We start from the raw sequence: 23,941 nt of genomic DNA, 5'->3' as shown, positions 1-23,941 counted from the left end.
TTTTTGGTTCTGTTTATGTGGTGAATTATGTTTATAGACTTGTGTATGTTGAACCAGCCTTGCATCCCCGGGATGAATCCTACTTGATCATGATGGATACGTTTTTTGATGTGCTGTTGCAATCGATTTGCCAGTATTTTATTGAAGGTTTTTGCATCTATGTTCATCATGGATATTGGCCTGAAGTTTTCTTTTCTTGTTGAGTCTCTGCCAGGTTTTGGTATCAGGATGATGTTGGCCTCGTAAAATGATTTGGGAAGGATTCCCTCTTTTTGGATTATTTGAAATCGTTTCAGAAGGAATGGTACCAGCTCCTCTTTGTGTGTCTGATAGAATTCGGCTGTGAACCCATCTGGACCTAGGCTTTTTTTGTGTGGTAGGCTCTTAATTGCTGCCTCGACTTCAGACCTTGTTATTGGTCTATTCATAGTTTTGGCTTCCTCCTGGTTTAGGCTTGGAAGGACACAAGTGTCCAGGAATTTATCCATTCCTTCCAGGTTTACTAGTTTACGTGCATAGAGTTGTTTGTAATATTCTCTGATGATGGTTTGAATTTCTGTGGAGTCTGTGGTGATTTCCCCTTTATCATTTTTTATTGCATCTATTTGGTTATTTTCTCTTTTCTTTTTTATCAGTCTGGCTAGTGGTCTGTCTATTGTGTTGATCTTTTCAAAAAACCAGCTCTTGGATTTATTAATTTTTTTGAAGGGTTTTTCGTGTCTCTATCTCTTTAGTTCTGCTCTGACCTTAGTTATTTCTTGTCTTCTGCTAGGTTTTGAGTTTTTTTGATCTTCCTCCATTAGCTCTTTCAATTTTGACAATAGAGTGTCAATTTTGGATCTCTCCACTCTTCTCATGTGGGCACTTATTGCTATATATTTTCCTCTGGAGACTGCTTTAAATGTGTCCCAGAGATTCTGGTATGTTGTGTCTTTGTTCTTGTTGGTTTCAAAGAACCTCTTTATTTCTGCCTTTATTTCATTGTTTATCCAATCAATATTCAAGAGCCAGTTGTTCAGTTTCCATGAAGCTGTGCAGTTCTGAGTTAATTTCTGAATTCTGAGTTCTAACTTGATTGCACTATGGTCTGAGAGACTATTTGTTATGATTTCAGTTGTTTTGCATTTGCTGAGGAGTGCTTTACTTCCAATTATGTGGTCCATTTTAAAGTAGGTGTGTTGTGGTGCTGAGAAGAATGTATATTCTGTGTATTTGGGATGGAGAGTTCTGTAAATGTCTATCAGGTTTGCTTGTTCCAGGTCTGAGTTCACCACTCCACTGTCAGTATTAGACATATCAACCAGACAGAAAATTTTTTAAAAGACTTGGTGTCAACTTAACCAAGATTAAGGGAATGGGGAAAGGTTTTAACAAATCATTATTCAGGAACTCAGTGAAATGTAACACAAAGTTAGGATATTATGTATTAAGATTTTAAAAAACAGAGGAAGTCCTTTCTATGTTTCCTAAAAAAAAAACATGAATAAAAATATATGCATACTAACATAGTAATATAAAAAGTCTGTGAACTGTTACTGAAATGTAGTGTGCAAGATGCAAATAGTGTAGTTATGATAGGGTAGTAGAATTTTGGGTGGTTATTTTTCTACTTTCCCAAAGTTATCTTTAATATTGTCACATTATTTTAGTAACAAAAATATGTTGCTTAATTTGTATAGTTTCTGTTTAGCATGATGACAGGAAATATTGTGATGGTTTCACAATATTATGAATATAATTAATGCTACTGAATTGTAATGCCACTGAATTGTACACTTAAAATGATTAAAATGGCAAATTTTCCGTTTCATATATATTACCACAATTTACCAACAACAACAGCAACGACAAAAAACAGATGTCTTCTATAATCATCATCGTGGCTAGCAGTCTCCAAGGTGGCTCCCAGCAATCCCACCTCCTGGTCTTCACACCCTTCTCGCATCATCCCAGGGTTAGTCTTGGTGACCAATAGGATATGGCAGAAGTGATTGCACATTACTTCCAAGGTTAGGTTATAAAAGATTGCATCTCCTGTCTTGGACTCTGTCTCTGATCACTGGCTCCCGCAAAGCCAACCAACAACATGTCACGTGCCCAGCCCTAGAGAGAGGCCCACATGTTGAGGAACTAAGACAATCTTGCCAACAGCCATGTGAATGAATCACCTTAGAAGTAAATCCATCAGACCCAACTTCAAATGAGTACAACTCTGGCCATCAATTGGACTGCAACTTTGTCCCTGAATCAGAACTATCCAGTTAAGCTTCTTCCAGATTCCTCATCCTCGGAAACTATGAGATAATAAATATTGGTGGTGGTGGTTGTTTAAAAAATAAAAAAAAAGAAAGAAAAAGAAAAGAAAATACAAAAATTTTCATCTTGCTTTCACTACAGCTATGTAATAGACACCATGGGTATGTAATAGACACCAGCTGTTTTTTTCCCTATCTTTGAAGATTTGTTTTCTCCTCTTTTAATGGAAGTCTTTGGTGTAGCGAACCTTATGAATTACATTAAAAGGAGTGCTGTGTAGTAAAGTTAAATTTATTTATTTCCATCATGGAACCTCACAGTATCATGGTCACAAAGTTGAGTGCATCACTAGGCCTTGGCCTGACATGAGATGCCTATAACCATGTTTTTGCATAAGGAGGAGATTCATAAAACTAGCTTTATTATTAAGAGAATATTAAGTGGCAAAGTACAAATCAAAGTAAACAGCCCAAGTAAAAGAAAAGTCTACATCCTCAACAGGATACAGCTTTTGTGGATGTCTAAAATCTCTTCACAAGAGGGAAAATGAAAAGCTAATATAACCTAAAAATGGACATGACTAAAACTCAGGTATCAAAAGGAAATTTTATCATAAAAAAATATATTCAGGCTAGGTACAGTGGCTCACCCCTGTAATCCCAGCACTTTGGGAAGCTGAGGCGGGTGGATCATCTGAAGTCAGGAGTTCGAGACCAGCCTAGGTAAATGGTGAAACTCTGTCTCTGCTCAAAATACAAAAATTAGTTGGGTGTGGTGTCAAGCACCTATAAATCCCAGCTGCTTGGGAGGCTGAGGCAGGAAAATTGCTTGAACCCAGGAGACAGAGGTTGCAGTGTGCCAAGATTGCGCCATTGCACTCCAGCCTGGGAAATAAGAGCAAAACTCGGTCTCCAGCAAAAAGTATATTTAAAATTTTTTCAGTGATCAAAAAGTACAAAGAATTAAAATTATAAATTTTCTTGGTCCTCTATACATGGAGTTAATATATCTAATTGATTTAAAAAATTGTATCTGGATTATACATTAATAAGATGTTTTTTATATTTAAATACACATTCTAGGACTTTCTGAGTGTTCTAGAATCATTATATCTTACTTTCATAATGACAAAAAAAAAACAGAATATAAATGGCCTGTAGATGGAATGATACACGGAAGTAAGCACCAGCATTTGAGGCATGTACAGACCCTGCTTCTCACTTGCTGTGTTACTGGGGCTATGTTGCTCCTCCTATTTGAACATCAGCTCCTTCATCTGCAAGGTGGAATAATGTTGGTTACCTCATAGGCTGGGTGTGTAGGATAAGGGAGATCACATGTGAAAAAAAATTGCTAGCACATAGTAAACCATAGGCTTCCTTCCCGTTGTATATCTTCCCCCCAGTATTTAGAACAAGGGTTCCATCTCCTGGCTGGCCATGTCTTCTGTGTAATGGGAAGAGATCAAATCATTGACCAGGTAGTTGATTCAGTGTACAGTCTGGAAGACACTGTGGGATGGAGAAGACAGACAGGAAACTTCTCATGGGAGTGGAAAGCAGTGAAAGGGATTTTGACATTTCTTTCTTAGAGCACAGGGCCCATGTAAAGGATGCTCAAACTATTCAGCAGTCTTAACCCAATTCTTGCTTTGGACATAAGCCATTTCTCTTTATTTCATAATGAAAGTATAAATTTTCAGATTCCAGATGCAATATCATAAGATAAAGAAGCTGAAATTAGAGTGCCCAGCAAATAGGTTCTTTATTTGCTTTGAACTAAACTTTAGTAACCCATGACCTCTGACCTAACTGAATATTCGTTCATTTTTATATAAATGGGAGCCCTATTTTTTGATGATTTTCTGCAGTCCTAACCATTTAATATATTTAATCTACAAGATAATTTTTTAAGAGATGAGGAAACATTATCTCTTCTATATCAACATAGAGTGTAAACTATATATTGCCTTTAAGAAAAGTTCTTTTTTACACTTTTCTTATCTTGGATCATGTCCAATCTGTAAGGAAATAAAATGAGAAGAAAGAGTTCTGTGGAATGTTAACTGCTCTGCTATTTTTCTTCTTTTTATCATGGCCCAAGATTCACCAAAGTTGAGATAAATTCACCATGCCTTCTTTAAAAAGCGTAACAGTAAGGCATTCTTCCTGTAGGAGTCGGACTGTAAAAGGTGATTTCCTTTTACTCCATTTGGTTTAAGCCTGTAAAAAGCATTAAGTGAAAAATCTGATATATTATTGGGGCATTTATTGCATTACTAAGTTATACCTTCGGTTCTCAGTGAAAGGTTTATTGAGAACATAAACTTTGAAGAGGTTTGTTCAGGATTAAAGATATATTTTTTCTTCTCTTTTCCTGAAATAATATCACACAAAATGATGCCTTTCAAGAGCTATTTTTAGCACTACTTATAGTCAAAGGATTTACCATTCCAAAACCTCTCTCTGATGATAAGATTTGTAACTTCTCTAGGGTTTCAGAAGAATGAAAGGCTAGCAAGCCACCATTTCTGTTAACTACATTTACCATAATGCAGATGCACTAATAAGTTAAACTTTTTTTATCAGAGCCTTTGATGGTGAAAATGTTTTTCACACTGCCTGCATAATTTGTACTAAATATTTATAACCAATCTATCTGAACCATAAGCCATTCCTAAATTTTTACATAGATTGATTTTTTTTGATAAATGAAGATTTGTATTTAAACTCCCACTCAATCTTTTAGCATAAAAAAAATCTGTTTCAGTTGAAACAGTGCTTTAATCAACGACTTTGAATTCAGGAAAATCAGGTAATCTTTATTCTCCAAGTAGTATAAATGCTAAAAGCATCACAGGAGTATAACATTCACTAACAGTTTACTTTGCTTCACTATTGATTTCCTAAAAACATTTAAAAACTGGTGAAATCAGTGAAATAATAAGATGCCTATAATCGATTTAAGCAAGTTATGGTGAGAAAAGATCAATCTTCACAGCAGTCCTGTGAAGTAGAAGAGGGCTATTAACTTTATGCTGATGTATATCCAGAAGTTGGAAAGGTCATGAGTTACCTAATGTCTTTCAGGTAACAATGGGATTTCATTCAGGGTGGGGTTATGTGGTTATGAAGGTCTAGTGCTTACAACAGATAGAATAGAACTGTAAATAAAATAATTGGGAAGCTGGAAATCAATTCTGTTGAATACACATCTTTGTGTTTTGAGGATGTTCTATGCTGACTTGTGAGTTTAGACTTTTAAGTATTCTGCAGACCTTATTCTTCTGATTATAAAGGTCAATTATTGCAAATGCATTTTTCTTCTATCAAGTCTTCCAGTCAGAGGATTGAAAAGTAATTATTGGTGCCTCTTTTGCTGTTTACTACTTTGTTGAAGTAAAATACTTAACAAAAATTACAAAATCATGTAGTCGCTGGTTCACTACATCTAGGAATATTTTCTAAAACATAACTGAGATACAAGTATAATGCCTGACATCTTTGTAATATCCCATATATGAAAAATGTTATTAATGTTTGGTGATCTCTGACAAATCATAGGTTAATTTTTAAATTATGCTTTAATATATATAGAATTATAGTTCAAATGCACATGGGTTATAGTGTTTTGTATAAATTATTAAAAAGTAAAACTTCACAACTGAAAACAGTCACTGCCAGTAGGCACTGGAGAAGCATTACAAAAGGAAAGAGAGTAGAATCTCTGCAAAAGCAGTGTAGTGAAGCAGTTACCTACCTTATTCTCTCCTGTAGACAGTAGAATGGAAACATAATCTACTTTTGTAGGAGTTAAATGAAAATAAGTTTAAATACATGATGGCTCTTGTTGAAAAGAATATAACAAGTTCATTTATATTAGTCTATGAATATTTCATGATAGTATCTATATAATGGATTTATGAAAGGTAAATATGAAAATAGCGTCATATTAGTACTTAGGAAAGGCTGCCGTAATTATGTCATAAGTTAACAAATTTTTTAAAGCAGATTACCCTTTCTTTGGTTTTGGAATGAACTTAAACATTTGAAGACATCTCTTTTTCCAGGAAGGGTAGAAAATAGTAATAAATAAAATCAAGGCTGGGGAATTTGGGGAAAATATGAAGCTAAGCTCTGAAATCCAAAGCAAGAATTTAATATTTTCCTTTTCCTGGCCCACTTTTGGCAGTTTAGAATAGCCTTAAGTATGTTTGTGCTAGCGTTTTCAAAAACTTGATTCATTTCAGATCCTGCTGAGGGCTCTTCAACACTTTCTGTACTTTTCCATCAGGTAGAGTTGACTCCAAGGGCAACTGTGTATTGAGTAAGGGTTAGATCTGATGGGGAGACCTAGCAGTGTGGATTCGTATGATTATTCATCTTGTTCATGTTAAGGCTGGACTCTCCCTATTGTCCTTATTTAGTGTAGGACATGGGAGGTATTAACAAGAATATAGAAAGAATAGTCTCTATATCAATAAAGTTCAAAATTAAAGGAAAAGAGAGAAATATGGAAAAATACCAGGTGTATCACTGGTTTTAGAGGAAATGTGTTCTTAAGGAAAACTTTAGGAATAATCCAATAACCCCTTTACTAACTGAGTAATGTGCAGCTAGCAGTAACTGTTCGGCATGGCATGCAATGGACACTAAGATTTAAGTATCAAAAGTCTGGATACTCTCCACTTTGTAAGCATGACCCTTTGATCATCTGGATCAAATAAAATAATACATAGGAAAGCATTTTGTGAACTGTAGAGCTGCCTACAAATAGCATTATTCTAATATGGCATTGGCCGTCAAGTGAGCTGACCATTATGGGAATGAGTGTCTGTCAGGGAGATTGTGGCATTAAACACTTTCATTAGAATAAATAAATAAGAATTGAGCATTTTTTATGTACTAAAACTGCACCCTATTTATAGAAACTAATATAAAAATGTTATCAGTTTATTTGGAGGGGAGGAATCTCATTAAATGATTTTTCACATTGAGTACAGTGACAAAGGAAGTATCCGTGTTAAACAACTCTGTCTTTATTATTAATGTAACTGCAAGTCTTGCCTCTCATTTCATCGCACCGCTCAGCACCTGGAGTTGAGAAGTGCATTGCATAGGGCTGAATCTCTTCTTATGTTAGTCTTTATTTTCCCAAAGAGTTTATTCCAATGTCAGAGATTCAGTCATGTTCTGCTTGACCAATTCCTGACCCCTCCTTGCAAAATGAATAAATTTAAGATGATAGTTGCTAACACTAAGTCATTTTTTGAAAAACGAAAGCAGTGTTATGACCATAGTACTCCCTCTAAGACAAAAAGCTTTGGTAAGAGGGGTTGCATGAGCATTTGAGTATTTTGCTTTTGACGAAAGAAGACTGCTGTGCCCAGCAGTTCTGTTCAGTAGTTAAGGAAAACAGACAAACTTGTCTTTATTGGTGGGTGGGCTTCTTCACAAATCATCCAGATCATTTTCTTTCTTTCTTTTTCTTTTATTGAGACAGAGTTTCGCTCTTGTTACCCAGGCTGGAGTGCAATGGCGCGATCTCAGCTCACCACAACCTCTGCCTCCTGGGTTCAGGCAATTTTCCTGCCTCAGCCTCCTGAGTAGCTGGGATTACAGGCATGCGCCACAATGCCCAGCTAACTTTTTGTATTTTTAGTAGAGACGGGGTTTCACCATGTTGACCAGGATGGTCTCGATCTCTTGACCTCGTGATCCACCTGCCTTGGCCTCCCAAAATGCTAGGATTACAGGCGTGAGCAGATGTTGATTAATTCAATGACCAGTGCCCACATTGGCATCCTTGCCACAGAGACATGTGCACTGTCAAATGAAGGGATCCAGACTCTGTGGCTTTGCTCTGTGAAGACTGTGACAGTGCATAAAGCATTAATATAGACCCTCTGCATCACTCACCCTGGGTTGGTTGCTCTAATTGAACTCTGTGAAACAAATCACACTATTATGCTTCAGACATAGGCCCAGAATGAGTGTAATTGTATCCTATCACTATATAAAATGCAGTGAGGAACATTCTAGAACATTTTATTCCCATTTAAGCTTTCTATATGGAATTTTTTATCTCCACTGAATGGTCTAATACATATATTACACCTACCACACCTTTATTCTTTACAAACAGCTTTCATGGGCAAAAAATTAATAAATTCCAGTGGAGAGTTTTATAGAGATTTCGAAGCCACCTTTGGGAACAAAATGTAACTTGCCTTAGTTGTTATACAAGCAGGTATATCACTGGTTTTAAAGGGAGTCTTTTAGAACTACAGTGTTTAAAAAAAATAAAAACCCTAAATCAAAACAAACAACCATGCAGTCCTAGTTAATAAGTTAACTTTAAAAAGGCAAGGATCGATTTTCTTCCCACTTCAAAAAAAAAAACAAAGAAAATGATATCCTCCAGGGGATGTATAGCTGGAAGAGGTTCTTTAAGGACCAGATTGAACATAGATGTTTTTGCTCAAAAATGACTGTCAATTTTTAAATTTTTGTTTCTCAGGTAAGGTGAAACTTCTGTAGATATAACCATCGATACACTTAGTACTCAAGCAAACATTTAGCCATTTAGCAGATGTTGTTTTCCACATTGTATAGAAATGCTGCCTTCCTTCCAGCTGGGCACTGTAGCTAACGCCTCTAATTCCAGCACTTTGGGAGGCTGAGGTGGGCGTATAACCTGAGGTCAGGAGTTCTGGACCAGCCTGGCCAACATGGTGAAACCTTGTCTCTACTAAAAATACAAAAATTAGCCAGGTGTGGTAGTGTGCGCCTGTAATCCCAGCTGCCCAGGAGGCTGAGGCAGGAGACTTGCTGGAATCTGGGAGGAAGAGGCCACAGTGAGCTGCGATCATGCCACTGCACTCCAGCCAGGGCAACAGAGCAAGACTCTGTCTCAAAAAAAAAAAAAAAAAAAAAAGACTGCCTTCTAGGAGGTAGCCTTCCTCATCTTGCTACAACCAGTGGACCCCCTCTTTTTCTTTTATGCACCACCATTTTTACTCTCCCCTTTCCATTCTGTCCTTTCAACTTTGATGGTACTTTCTAGTCTAGCAGAGGACTCCAGATTTACTTTGCTCTTTGTTTTCAGGAAGGCTTAGAAACTTAGGTTAGATTTTGAAGAAGCATTAGTTGCAAGGTGAGTGGAGAGAAGTGAGAGGTACTGTTTGTTCCTTTCAATGGTGGCGGAGCAGAAAATTCTAGTAGGTCAGCCTTGGCAGGCCAGTATAGCCAGCTAACTCTCCCTGCCTCTAGTTCACAATCAGGTTCTTCCCAGATTGGAGGAGATATAACGTTAGAGCTAGGAAAACAATTAAAGACAATCTATTCCATCTTCCTCATTTCTGAGTTACAGAAAATAACCTGTACAGGGAATAAGAATATTCTGCTCTATATTCATAATCTCAAGACTGTTTTTTCACTATTCATGTTATCTTCTTTTATACAATTTTTAAAAAAATGCAGGGAGAATGAGAGAGAGAGAGGGAGAGAAAGATGGGGGAGGGGGAAGAGAGAGAGAGAGAGCACACGTGTGTGTATATTGCATGGATAAGGACTAGAAAAATGGAGAAAATTCAGGCTGGGTATGGTAGCTCATGCCTGTAATTCCAGCACTTTGGGAGGCTGAGGCAGGGGGATCATGAGGTCAGGAGATCAAGACCATCCTGTCCAACATTGTGAAACCCCCATCTCTACTAAAAATGCAAAAAAATAGCCAGATGTGGTGGCACGTACCTATGTCCCAGCTACTCTGGAGGCTGAGGCAGAACAATTGCTTGAACCTGGAAGGCAGAGGCTGCAGTGAGCAGAGATCATGCTACTGCACTCCAGCCTGGGCAACAGAGTGAGACTCTGTCTCAAAAAAAAAAAATGCAGAAAATGTTTGATAAAAGGAACAGCTCTGGATTGCAGTTCCCACTGAAAATGCAGATGGTGAGTGATCACCACATTTCCAAACGAATTTTTACTGCCCACAGACCAGGAGATTGCTGGGCAAAAAAGCACCAAGGGTCCCCAGCACAGCTGTTTCAGAACTGCATACTGCTCAACAAAATAAGAGAGTACACAAAAAGATGGAAAAACATTCCATGCTCAAGGTTAGGAAGAATCAACATCATGAAAATGTCAATACCTCCCAAAGTAAGTTATAGATTCAGTGCTATCCCTATCAAACTACCAATGACCTTCTTCACAGAACTGGAAAAAACCACCTTAAACTTCATATGGAACCAAAAGAGAGCCCACATAGCCAAGTCAATTCTAAGCAAAAAGAACAAAGCTGGAGGCATCAAACAACCTGACTTCAAACTATACTACAAGGCTACAGTAATCAAAACAGCATGGTACTGGTACTAAAACAGAGATATAGACTAATGGAACAGAACAGAGGCCTCAGAGGCGACACCACATGTCTGCAACCGTCTGATCTTTGACCACCCTGACAAAAACAAGCAATGGAGAAAGGATTCCCTGTTTAATAAATGGTGTTGGGGAAACTGGCTAGCAGTGTGCAGAAAGCAAAAACTGGACCCATTCCTGACACCTTACACTAAAATTAACTCCAGATGGATTAAAGACTTAAACATATGATCTATCACCATAACAACCCTAGAAGAAAACCTAGGCAAAACCATTCAGGATATAAGCATAGGCAAGGACTTCATGACTAAAACACCAAAAACATTGGCAACAAAAGCCAAAATAGACAAATGGGACCTAATTAAACTCCACAGCTTCTGCACAGCAAAAGAAACAATCATTAGAGTGATCTGGCAACCAACAAAATGGGAAAAAATTTTTGCAATCCACCTCTCTGACAAAGGACTTATATCCAGAATCTACAAAGAACTGAAACAGATTTACAAGAAAAAAACAAGTCCATTCCAAAGTGGGCCAAGGATATGAACACTTTTCAAAAGAAGACATATATGAGGCCAAAAAACATATGAAGAAATGCTCATCATCACTTGTCATTAGAGAAATGCAAATCAAAACTACATTGAGATACCATCTCATACCATTTAGAATGGCTATCATTAAATAATCTGGAGACAACAGATGCTGGAGTGGATGTGGAGAAATAGGAACACTTTTACATTGTTGGTGAGAGTGTAAATTAGTTCAACCATTGTGGAAGACAGTGTGGCGATTCCTCAAGGACCTAGAAATGGAAATTCCATTTGACCCAGCAATCCCGTTACTGGGTATATATCCAAAGGATTATAGATTGTTCTATTATAAAGACATATGTGCACGTATGTTCATTGCAGCACTGTTTATGATAGCAGAGACTTGGAACTAACCCAAATGCCCATCGATGATAGACTGGACAGGGAAAACGTGGTACATATACACCATGGAATACTATGCAGCCATCAAAAATGATGAGTTCATGTCCTTTGTAGGGACATGGATGAACCTGGAAACCATCATTCTCAGCAAAATGACACAAGAACAGAAAATCAAACACCACATGTTCACACTCATAGGTGGGTGCTGAACAATGAGAACACATGGACACAGGGAGGAGAGCATCACACACTGAGTTTTGTCAGAGGGGACTAGGGGAGGGACAGTGGGGGGTAGGGAGTTTGGGAGGGATAACATGGTGAGTAATGCCAGATATAGGTGATGGGGAGGAAGGCAGCAAACCACATTGCCATGTATGTACCTATGCAACAATCCTGTGTGTTCTTCACTTTAGAACATAAAGTGCAATAAAATATATATATAAAGAAGAGCAGCATACTGTTATTTTCAACTGTATTAAAGCATTTGTTTTATAGTTAATCACAATGTGCAATTATCATACCACACATATTCTCAATTCAGTAGGGACTGTTTATGTCTTGTCATCCAGGTTTATAATTTTTAAATGTCTTAGTTTTTTTTTAAAAGAGTTTCTATGAACAACAAGCATCCTTTTAAAAAGAATGCAGAATGAGCATAACAGACTCTTGTCCCACATACCCTTCCAGATTTTTCTGACCTCTTGTGAACACAGAAGCTCACTGAGTACACTCCCACCAACCTGATGGGCACAGTTCCATCAGCCTGAGGCAGATGCCCACTCAGTGACCTGGAATAGAATGCTGAAATCGATAGGAGGGCCTCACCATTGGCAGCAGCATCTCTGGGAGGCTGGAACATCCCTTGAGGTATCATTGGGAAGCCCCTCAAGACAAGGAAGTTCTGATTTCAGCCACTCAGAGTGGGGTGACTCTCCATTCTTAATGCCTGAATATTCTTTGTGAAAAATCAGCAGTATTCCATCTCTCTAAATGGCTCCATCTTCTGAATTTTTGTTATAGTCCCCCTGACCTGGCCCTCTCACATGTCCCAATGTTCATCCTTCTTGATCAAAATGTAGAACCATCCAAAAAGATTGTCAAGTTCCCTTTTGCTGACCTCTCTCACCCTCCCTCCAGCCTATGTCAAATACTGATCAGTTTTCTGTTTATATAATTTTGACTTTTCCAGAATGTTGTATAAATGAAATTATATATCTATAAGAGGCCTCTTGCCTCTTCATTTAGGATAATGCATTTGAGATTCATTTAAATGTTATGTGGTGAAAAAATGTCAGCCTGAATCAAATTCAGATAACTAGTTTTTGAGACTACATAGAGGTGACCTAACAGAGTTAGTTTTTTTTTTTTTTTTTTTTTTTTGAGACAGAGTCTCGCTCTTGTTACCCAGGCTGGAGTGCAAAGGCATGATCTCGGCTCACCGCAACCTCTGCCTCCTCAGTTCAGGCAGTTCTCCTGCCTCAATCTCCTCAGAGTTAGTTTTTAAAAGAGAGGGATGGGGCAGGGGAAGAATACCAGGGAGAAAGACCTAAAAATTATAAGTGGAGGTGATTGTTTTGTGCCAGGGAGAAAGACTTAAAAATTATAAATGTAGATGACTTTATAGTAACTAATTAAATTGCAGGGATTATAAATATATGCCTACAGGAAAAAATATTTACTACTCCTACTACTAAAAATCATCTAAAATGCTGTATAAAATACACCAAGCACATTCTTTCAAATACACAGCTGAACCAAGAAGAAAATAAGTAAAATCTCCAGAAAAGCCAAGAATGAAGAAAGACAGGAAACCAGAAGGATAATCAAGTTTTAAAGTCATAGCTGCCCTGAAGTTCTTCTCTGAAATAGAAACATGAAGCCTCTTGGGGAATCAGGAAACAAGGATTTAGGCCTGAGAAAGGTAGGATATAAGAATTGAGATTCTCCACATAGAGTGGGGACCCTCAAAGCACATTAATGAGCTTCAGTAATGTAATTCAGCCCCAGTAATGGGCTCAGTAATAACTGCTTCCAACAAAGAAAGACTGGAGGGACAACTGTTGGTACCAGCCTTCACTCTCTAGATGGAGATGAAAAAGTCTGATCTGATAATTTCTACAGATTTAGGTTTAAATTTACACAACTTGCATGCTCTTGGAAGCCAACAGAAAGAACTTGAAGTTCTCGTGTATTGGGAGGGCCCCAGGCCTTTTGACAGAAGTAAAAGAAAATTCTTATGGAGAAACACATTCTCAGTCAAGTCCCTTCAGGTTTCCCATAGATTAACACTAGACAAGCATGAGCTCACAATCCAAAATTGTAAAGCAAGTGAGGAAAAAGTTATTGCAAGTGAGGATGAGTAGAAAAAGCAACAAAATTGAACTCTCTTCTCACCCAGCATTTTAGATATTGGGAGTTATCAGATATATATCTGTGTTTAAAATGGTGTAAAGAAATAAAAGATCACATTAAAAACTTAAGACACCATAAAAATTGAAGAGGCAAATTTGTCATAGAATTGAAAAGACCTTACAAAAACAAAATGAACAGGGGAAATAGCATATTAGATGCAACTGATTAGAGAATTCATTGAACTGAAAGATGGCTCTGAAGTAATTGCCCAGAACGGAGAACAGAGGGACCAACAGATGGAAAACATGAAAGAGTAAAGACATGGAAAATTTAATGAGATTGCATTGCATCCAAATTACAAAATGAGAGGGGAAAGATAATATTTGAGGGGTAGTGGCCAGGATTTTTTTCTTGAATTGATGAACATGAAACTTCAAATTCAGGAAACACAATGAGTACCAAGCAGGTTAAATAAAAAGAAGACCTAACATTGCAATCGCAGAACCCTAAAGAGGAAGAGAAACCCTAAGAGGCAGAAACCACAGAAGCCTATGGAATAATCTCCCCAGAGAGTTAAGGGAAAATGTCTTGAGCCTGCATATAGAACTATTAAATATATGCCCAGCCAACCTATTATCCTATATAAAAACAAAACAGAATTTACCAGCAAATGATGCTCATTGAAATAACTGCTGTCTTTTGTATTTCTGGTGCAAAAAAATAACCTGGGAAGGAATGTCTGAAACATGAGAAGAAAGGTGATTAAATAAATTAGTAAACATGGGTAAATAATAATAATAACATTAATAATAATAACAGTGTCTAATATGTGTCCTTAAAAAGCATAGAAAATAGAAATAAAATATTAGGCAATAATGACATGACAGGTGGGACTGTGTCATTAGAATTAAAGTATTCGAATATTCTTGTACACAAGAGTAAAAATAAAATTGAACTCCAAATATTAAGTTAAATAATTAGAGTTAAATATTAAAAAGTTAAGGAGCCATCACTTGGAGAACTGAGGGTGAAGATACAAAGTATGGAAATTTATTTTGATATCCTTGATGGTAAAATACACTAAGCCAACCCACCCCAAGAGAGGTCACTGCCAGCTACAGGTTGGGCAGTCCTGTAATGTTCTTGGTCATGCATTTGCAAAGTTTCCAAAGGGCAGTGGAGATTATTACCAGGCATACAGCATGACTTCTGTGCAGACAGGTGAACTATAAAAAGTCATTACTATTACACTGCACAGCTCCATGAGAGGGGTTAACTAGGACACAGGAGGATCAAATTAAAATCAGGAAAGCATTTTACAAGAGTTCTGACCTAGATGGGTAAACCTAGGGGAACTTCCTTTCTGTTGCTTCATTACTGGATTAAAGAATTGGTCTTGCTTTTCAGGAGATTCATTTCATGTCCTGTTACTCCCATCTTCGTACTCAAAGCACTAAAGATTTCAAGTGTAGTATATTGAGGTAGACTTCAGTTATTTTTACATCATTTCTGTATTCTTTATTCAAAATAATGTTTTAATTTTTAAATAATCCTATTGAGTGTTTTTTAACTAACATGATTGAAATGAATTGGTCAGGTCATATGAAGTCATACACAGGACATTCCAGTCAGTATGACCTTAAATGAATTTTAAAGGAACTTTAAAAGTATGGTCTTACCCAATAGTGAGAATATGTGAAGCAATTTACAACATTGCACTTGTGAGAAAGAAGGAATCCAGGTTCTGAATAATGGTACACTGCCTTCTATCCAGCCTGTTGATGACTGGTTATGTTTTATAAAATGAACTTTCTTGGAGAGACTAGTTGTATTAAATACTGCTGTCATCAATGTTGCCAGTTTGGGGAGAGCTCTAGCGTTCATTGCCCAAGCATTAATTGGAAGTGGAATGAAATATGAAGATGCAGTAAAGTTCATAAGACAAAAGCGAAATGGAAATGTTTTGAAGCAAGCAGTTTTTCTCTTTGGAGCAGTATTGTCCTACAATGCAGCTGCACTTCTAAGACACCAGCAGTCAGAGAAACAACTCTTACAGTAAATAAAACCAGGTTACCTGATGCTATTGCCTTGGAAATGGAACTTAAGACAGGACCCAGGTTATCAAACATATTAGCCAGCATGTAGGCTTCATGAATGAGAAGTCTAATGAAGCTTCCCCAGGAGCACTGATGAGCGCTTTTACCAGGCCTCAAGCTTGACAAACCTCTGTGTTTGGATTATGATCAGCTTGTTTGGACACTCAGCAAAGGATGCTTGTTTGGCAAGCGCAGTGGCTCACGACTGTAATCCCAGCACTTTCAGAGGCTGAGGCAGGCAGATCACTTGAGATCAGGAGTTCAAGACCAGCCTGGCCAACATGGTGAAACCCTGCCTCTACTAAAAATACAAAAATTAGCCAGGCAAAATGGCATATGCCTGTACTCTCAGCTACTCTCAGGCTGAGGGATGAGAATCGCTTGAACCCAGGAGGCAGAGTTTGCAGTGAGCCAAGATCATGCCACTGCCCTCCAGCCTGGGCAACAGAGTGAAACTCTGTCTCAAAAAAAAAAAAAAGAAAGAAGAAAGGAGAAGCTTGTTGTTCAGCACTTAAAGCATGTTTATCATTTGTATGAGTTGACCTTTCCTGAAATCATGCAGTATTGAGTTATGTCTTCTTGAAGTCTATTCATATTCTTGAATCTTATCAATATATAAGAAATACAGAGATATTGGGTGCCAAAATATCCAGCACAATACTTGTATGTTTTTAATGTCATACAGAATTAAAAACCTAAGAACTGTGAACAACAGTCTAAGCCTTCTGTGATTTATTTCTTCAGTCATTTCAAACATTAATAATGGGGCCTATATGGCTGTTTGCCTGCTACTATATGTTTATAAGTGTCACATTTAAAACAGTGTACATCAGATTTGTGTAGCGATTGATTTTGTTGACTTTCATCCAAGTCTAATGATGACTTCTTAATGTCTTTTTATAATTCTCATTTTGTGCTCTTATGAAAACCTCCATTTTGAAAATCATAAACCTCTGGTTGAAAAGTTCACGTAAAGTCCACATTGCACAGAAGGACATATCTTTAATGTCTCCAGAAAGAAAAAGTCTTAAAGTTAATTTAGTGTCTGCATTTGGGGTGCAACTTAAAAGAGAAAATCTGAAAGAAGAATGAGAGAGCTATTAAGTATTTTTAGTAAAATGTGTTTGTCTTGTGCAGGGCATATGTTCTTTAGTAAACATTTTTTAAGGTAGACATACCTTATGATTGTAGATAAAATAATTGTTAGTAATAAAATTTTTTTTAAATCTTATAATTTTTTTCCGTATCTATTGGAAGTTGTTTACCAGCTGTTTTTGTTTGAAATGTGATTTTTGGCCAGGCGCAGTGGCTTAAGCCTGTAATCCCAGCACTTTGGGAGGCTGAAGTGGGTGGTCAAGATATCATGAGGTCAAGATATCGAGACCGTCCTGGTCAACATGGTGAAACGCCATCTCTACTAAAAATACAAAACATTAGCTGGGCATGGTGGCACGTGCCTGTAATCCCAGCTACTCAGGAGGCTAAGGCAGGAGAATTGCCTAAACCCAGGAGGCAGAGGTTGCGGTGAGCCAAGATCGCACCATTGCACTCCAGCCTGGGTAACAAGAGCGAAACTCCGTCTTAAAAAAAAAATACATGAAATGTGATTTTTGTCCATCTCTTCCCATCCCCTCTTGCAAAAAGAGAAGTTAACTTCTGGTTATGAATTGAGCAGACATGGAATTTTTTTATGCCTTTTGAACCGTGTAACAATATTTGCATACTTAATAATCTGTTTTATTATACAATCAATAAAAAAGTGATATACATTGATATCAGTTCAACCATATACTTATACTGTCTGGATTGTGTGTTTCCAGTTTTGTGGGAGAAATAATTTGTCAGTGTTCACCAGCTTTCAACAACTTGTGAAAGCTTAAACACCTAAATTGATAATGAATGCAAAAAGGAAGAAGAAAAATTAAGAGAAATCACTAATTACATGGAAATAGAATGCATAACTTCTAGAAGTTGTACTTCTAAAATAGTTCTATCTAAAATAAACTAATCCAAAAGAAGACAGGGATAGAGAAAAAAGGTAAAGGAAGACAAAATAGGATGCAAAATTAATTTGGTAGCAGTAATTCTAAATATATCAATCAGTAATTCTAAATGTATCAATAATTTACAAAATGTAAATGGACTAAACTTTCTCCTTGAGAGACAGGGATTATTTAATTGAATAAAAATTAAACCCAGCTAAATATTTATGAAAGAGACACCCTGATATTACGTGTGTGAAACATTAAAAATAAGCAGGTAACAAAAGATATGGCAGGCAAATACTAAACAAAAGAAGCTGAGGTTATTATAATGTGTTAATGTGAAAATAAAATGAACTTTAGCCTAGAAAGCTTTATTAAAGAATGTCATGACATGGGATTAAAGACTGAATTTACCAAGAAGAGTTAATAGTGCTAGACTGCTATGCATTTAATTACTCAGCCTAATACTATAAAACAATAATTGATGGAATTACAAGGAAAGATTGAAAGAAATCTACCATCACAATGGGAGACTGAGAAACACCACCATTCTAACAATCTGATAAAGTACACTTATGACTTCAGATAAAACTTTCAATTAAGATATCATACATGATTTCTGAAAGTATCATATCTTAACAACTTAGGTATACCAAAAAAAAAGTGGTTCTAGTAGTGACAAAGACTCTGATGTTGAAAATGCATGTGGAGATTAGAATAAAACTAAAAGTGTATATAACAATTAAATATTTCTATATTAACTAAATGTCACAAATAAAAATTTGATTATTGACAAAGTGTAGTCAATTTAGGGGGGAATGGGATTGTCTTATATTGATGAATTCCTTATATGTGACATATACATTATATTTAAAGTAGTCAACAATTTACTGCAGAAACGATACAACTACAAGTGTTTATAATTCTTCAAGATGGTGAAATCATGCTTCAGATGCGATTCATGGCTTTTTGGAACTGGAGGGACTGTAGATATAATGTGGTTCATTACTATTTTTCAATAGATGGGAAAACCAAGATCAAAAATAGTATGTGTTGCTTTGTATTTCCTGTATTTTGCACTCTTGACTTATGAGTTAAGTACTTGTATACCAAGTATTGCAATCACCTTTCTCTTCTTGTATTTACATGCAGTGTAACCACATACAGTTTGGGTGATTAATAATAATATTCCTTTTTTCTTTTCTTTGTTTTTCTTTAGAAGGAAAGAAAAAGGAGTGAAGGAGAGGAAGAAAGAGGAAGAAAAAGAGGGAGAGAGAAGGGAAATGTTGCTTTATTCTAAAAAAAATGGGTATTAATAATGGCCAATCAATGTTTCATTTAAACCTATGAGTAGGTGTGATGTGGTATTGACAATAATGTATATTTTGTGTATTTAAAGTGGAGAGCTCTATAAATATTCATTAAGTTTACTTATTCCAGATCTGAGTTCAAGTCCTTGATATCCTTATTAATTTTCTGTCTTGTTGAGTCTAAGTCTCTTTATAGGTCTTATGTATCTGGGTGTTAGGATCCTTTTACCACTATATCTTTGTTGCTTTAAGATCTATTTTATCAGATACGAGAATTGCAACTCCTGCTTTTTATTTATTCATTTATTTTTGCTCTCCATTTGGTTGGTAAATCTTTCTCCATCCCTTTGTTTGAGTCTTTGTGTATCCTTGCATGTGAAATGGGTGTGGATGTAACATGGCCATCGGGTTTTGGCTGTATCTTTTGATTGGGGATTTAGTCGATTTAAATTTAGGATTACTGCCATTTGATGTTAACTGGCTGTTTTATCCATTCGTTGATGTAAATTCTTCTTTATGTTGATGCTCTTTACTTTTTGGTGTATTTTTAGAAAGGCTAATACTGGTTGTTTCTTTCTATGTGTAATGCTTCTTTCAGAAGCTCTTGTGAAGCAGGCCTGATGGTAATAAAATCTCTGAGTACTTGCTTGTTCATAAAAGATTTTATTTTTCCTTCAGTTGTGAAGCTTAGTTTGGCTGAATATGAAATTCTGGGCTGAAAGTTCTGTTCTTTAAGGATGTTGAATATTGGCCCCCACTCTCTTCTGGCTTGTAGAGTTTCTGCTGAGAGATCTGCTGTAAGTCTGATAGGCTTCCCTTTGTAATTAACCTGACCTTTCTCTCTGGCTGCCCTTAGTATTTTCTCCTTTGTTTCAACCCTGGTGAATCTAACGATTATGTGCCTTGGGGTTGCTCTTCTTGAGGAATATCTTTGTGGTGTTCTCTGTATTACCTGGGGTTGAATATTGTCCTGCTTTGCTAGTTTAGGAAAATTTTCCTGAATAATATCCTGAAGAATATTTTCCAGCTTGGATTCATTCTCTCCGTTGCATTCAGGTACACCTATCAAACGTAAATTTGGTCTTTTCACATAGTCCCACATTTCTTGGAGACTTTGCTCATTCCTTTTTATCCTTTTTTTTCTAATCTTGTCTTCTCATTTTATTTCATTAAGTTGGACTTCTACGTCTGATATCCTTTCTTCTGCTTCAACAATTCGAGTGTTTAAACCCGTGCATACTTCTCGGAGTTCCTATATTGTATTCTTCAGTTCCATTAATTCACTTATATTCCTCTCTAACTTGTCTATTCTCATTAGGATTTCGTCAAACCTTTTTTCAAAGTTCTTAGTTTCTTTACATTGGGCTACAACATGTTCTTTTAACTCACAGAAGTTTCTTATTATCCATCATCTGAAGCCTGATTCTGTTAATGGGATGCACTCATTCTTGATCAAGTCTTGTTCCCTTGTTGATGAGGAACTGTGATCCTCTTAAGAGGGAGAGGCGTTCTGATTTTGAGTATTCTCAGCCTTTTTATGCTGGTTTCTTCCCATCATTGTAAATTTATCCACCTGTCGTCTTTGTAATTACCAACTTTCAAATTAGGTCTCTGAGTGGACGTCCAAGTTGTTAATTCCCAGAGCCAAAATATGAGCAACCCACTGCGCCAGCCAAAACAGTGGCGTTAAGACTGATGGTGCTTTTCTGCCCTGGAATCTCCAGTATGTCTTCCTTCTTGAGTCCGTAATAGGTGACTCTGCCTTCCCGGAGCTCCAAACCTAGGTCAGAAGGGGAACCAGTCCCGTTTACTCTGCACCAAGAGCTGCCGCGCGGAGGTGCCAGTGAAACCACTAGGCCGGCCACAAGAGTCGCGCTCACGACTCATGTGGCTCCTCCAAACCTCGGTCAGAAGGGGAACCAGTCCCCTTTACTCTGCACCGAGAGGAGCCGGCCGCGGTGCCCACGAAACCGCTGTGCCAGCCACAAGAGTCGCGCTGGCAACCCATGGAGCTCCTCCACTGGGAATCTTCTGCTCCGTGAGTGACCGAAATTTGTCTGAAAGTGTGGCATCCTCTCGTTGTCTGAGCTTTCGCTGGCAGCTGCAATCCTGAGATGTTAGCGATCAGCCATCTTGGATCATTCTCCTTTTTTCTTTTAATAAAAGTTATTTGTTTGAATTCAGGAAAATAGTAACAGTATTAACCCTAAAACTCAGATCTAGTCCTAATCTGGTTGTTCTATTTTATTAAACTATATAAAATTGATAAGGACATACCATTCACTATAATTAACTATAAACTGTACATCAATATAAGTACAACTTTTAACAATGAAGTCTATCTCATACTTGGCATTTGATTTTTTAAAAATATGAATGAAAAGTTGTATGAGTGATAAAGTCTTAAGAAGAGGAAGGAATAATATGGATGGTCCTGGGCCCTCTTAAAGGGGGAAAAAATAACTGTGAAGAATTTTGAGAATGCTCTTCTCTTTGGACAGATTTCTCTCTTCCAATGAGAGACAGTTAAAACCAATCCATTGATCCATTTTTTTGTGAACAGTCATTACAGCAGCCAAACATTGAACCCATTTGTGAATCCTTCATATAAGAAGATTAAAGAGAATCTCTTAGTTTGGATCTTTGTGGTAATATTTTTCTTTGCTTTTCCTTTCATTACCTGAAATTCATTACCTCCTCTTCTCTTCCTCACTCCTGACTACCTCCATCCCTAACAATTTTAAATAAATACTAAAGAACTGCTTGAGGAAGTGAAGGAGAAGATTGTTGGTCATTGAGGAAGTATGTTTTTTGGCTAATTGTGTGTTTAGTAGCTTCAGTGATTTTTAAAGAAATACCTGCTGGAAGGTGCTGCTCTCCCTCACCCACTTCTGGCTGCCTCTGAGAGTCACTGTACATATTGCACCGGGTTGCAGAAACTGGAGAATCCATTGGGAAATGCTTTTAAAATAACCTGTGAGAGAAAGAGAGCATGGCATATGCAAACCACTTTCGAATCAATGAGTTCTGGTTGGATTAGAATCTCCTCTTAACCTGCTACCCAAGTAATCCACTGCCATCTCTGACTCCTGCTTGGCTTCTACCACTACAAAATAGCAACTGTTACCTTCTCAGACTATAATAAATACTAGTGTTAACAGTGCCTACGAAAGTGCCTGACACATGTTCAACTATCCACAAGTGGTAGCCATTATTAGGAATACTTTTATTATCATTATTATATTAATTATGCAGTTTTGATTGCTCTGAGTAGAGAAATAGAGGTTCTATTAAAAGCAAGGCTGGGCTGGACTGAGAAGTGCTGCTGCCCATTTGAAAGCTTATACCACATGAAACACTTTATTGTTGGGCTTTTTTTTTCTGTAATCTTGAGACACATATTTTCTATCTACTATTGTTTTAAAGGTCATCTTGAATCGATTCAGCACCATATTATCTAAGCACATCCCCTTTGCTAACCTGTGTATTAATATTATGATAGTTGGTATTTGACAGGGCACTTTTTCAGTAATGTTATATTCAATGCCAGAAAATGTAAATTCTTAGAGGAAAAGAAACTTTGGTAACTGGAGAGTTTAATAACAGTTTTTATTTTAATTACCCTAGGTATTTGTTATTAATTTTCTATAAATATATCCAGATGTATGTGTAGTACATAGATCCTATGAACAAATTCTAGCAACTTTTTGATAAGTTGTCTTCTGAAATTTTCTACCTCTGGACCTAGTTTTATCTTTTCTGAAAGTATCAATTCTTTGCCTAAGTAGAAATATTTTAAATCAATTGCACTATGGTATCTAGTGTAAAAGTAAGTTTGAAGTAACAAATACTCTAAGAACCAACATGAATTTTGCTTCTGTTTATTTTTAGCAGGTAATTTGTTTTTCTAGCCAGGAATAAATTGAAATCTAGAAAAATTAGGTAAGCTTTAGTGGATTTTCTTGTTTGATCTGACTTCTCCTTTTGCTCATGTTTTTAGGCTCAGCTATGTGAACCATGCAGAGGATCTGGCCTCCAAGCTCCTACAATGTTCCCCAAAGAACAGACTATCGGCACAGGCTGCCTTGAGCCACGAGTACTTTAGTGACCTGCCCCCACGGCTATGGGAACTCACCGATAGTGAGTATGACAAATCTACAACATCCATTCCAAGCAGAGTCATCATTTTATTTTAGCATCTGTATGTAATGTGTATACAGATATTCACATATTTTTGTGTGCACAAGCATAAGATAATGTGTGTTTGTATATTATTACAGGGGCATGTGTGTGTGTGTGTGTGTGTGTAGAAAGAGAGAGAGAACAGAAGAAGGGGGACCATGTGTATATATATTTAGTGGAAAACTGCCATTCATTTGCTAGCTTACCAGGCATAGGAAGAAAATGGATTCCTTTTTTGCTATCTCTGCTCTGCAGTCTGCAGCTGTGCATCTTTGTATTTGATTATGTGTGTGTCCAAAAAAATGATCTGAGCAGTCATAAAGGAAAAGGAAAATATGATTTACATATTTAGTGCTTTATGCATATAGTACTTTTTAACTGGCTGCAGTACACAGAGGAGAAAATGATTCATTTCTGTTTGATTCTCAGAGACCATCTTGGTTGTAACAATAA

The 23,941-nt window shown here is 37.0% G+C and overlaps 1 protein-coding gene across 37 annotated transcripts in view; it reads left to right on the top strand.

Annotated features, from left to right (window-relative positions):
• Positions 1 to 23,941, top strand: part of CDK14 (cyclin dependent kinase 14) — a 621,661-nt gene that overhangs the window by 503,916 nt on the left and 93,804 nt on the right. For 19 of the 37 annotated variants that reach the window (XM_078342880.1, XM_009002498.4, XM_078342863.1 and 16 more), the window contains one exon: positions 23,307 to 23,446. In XM_078342880.1, coding sequence (XP_078199006.1) covers positions 23,307 to 23,446 — 140 coding nt within the window. Of the gene's footprint in view, positions 1 to 19,215; positions 19,306 to 23,306; positions 23,447 to 23,941 lie in introns of all 37 variants that reach the window. The other 18 variants (XM_054237316.2, XM_078342875.1, XM_054237318.2 and 15 more) reach the window with 1 other exon arrangement.

This window comes from Callithrix jacchus, chromosome 11, assembly GCF_049354715.1.
Source record: "Callithrix jacchus isolate 240 chromosome 11, calJac240_pri, whole genome shotgun sequence".
NCBI classification, from domain to species: domain Eukaryota; kingdom Metazoa; phylum Chordata; class Mammalia; order Primates; family Cebidae; genus Callithrix; species Callithrix jacchus.
This window is presented reverse-complemented; position numbering and strand designations above follow the sequence as displayed.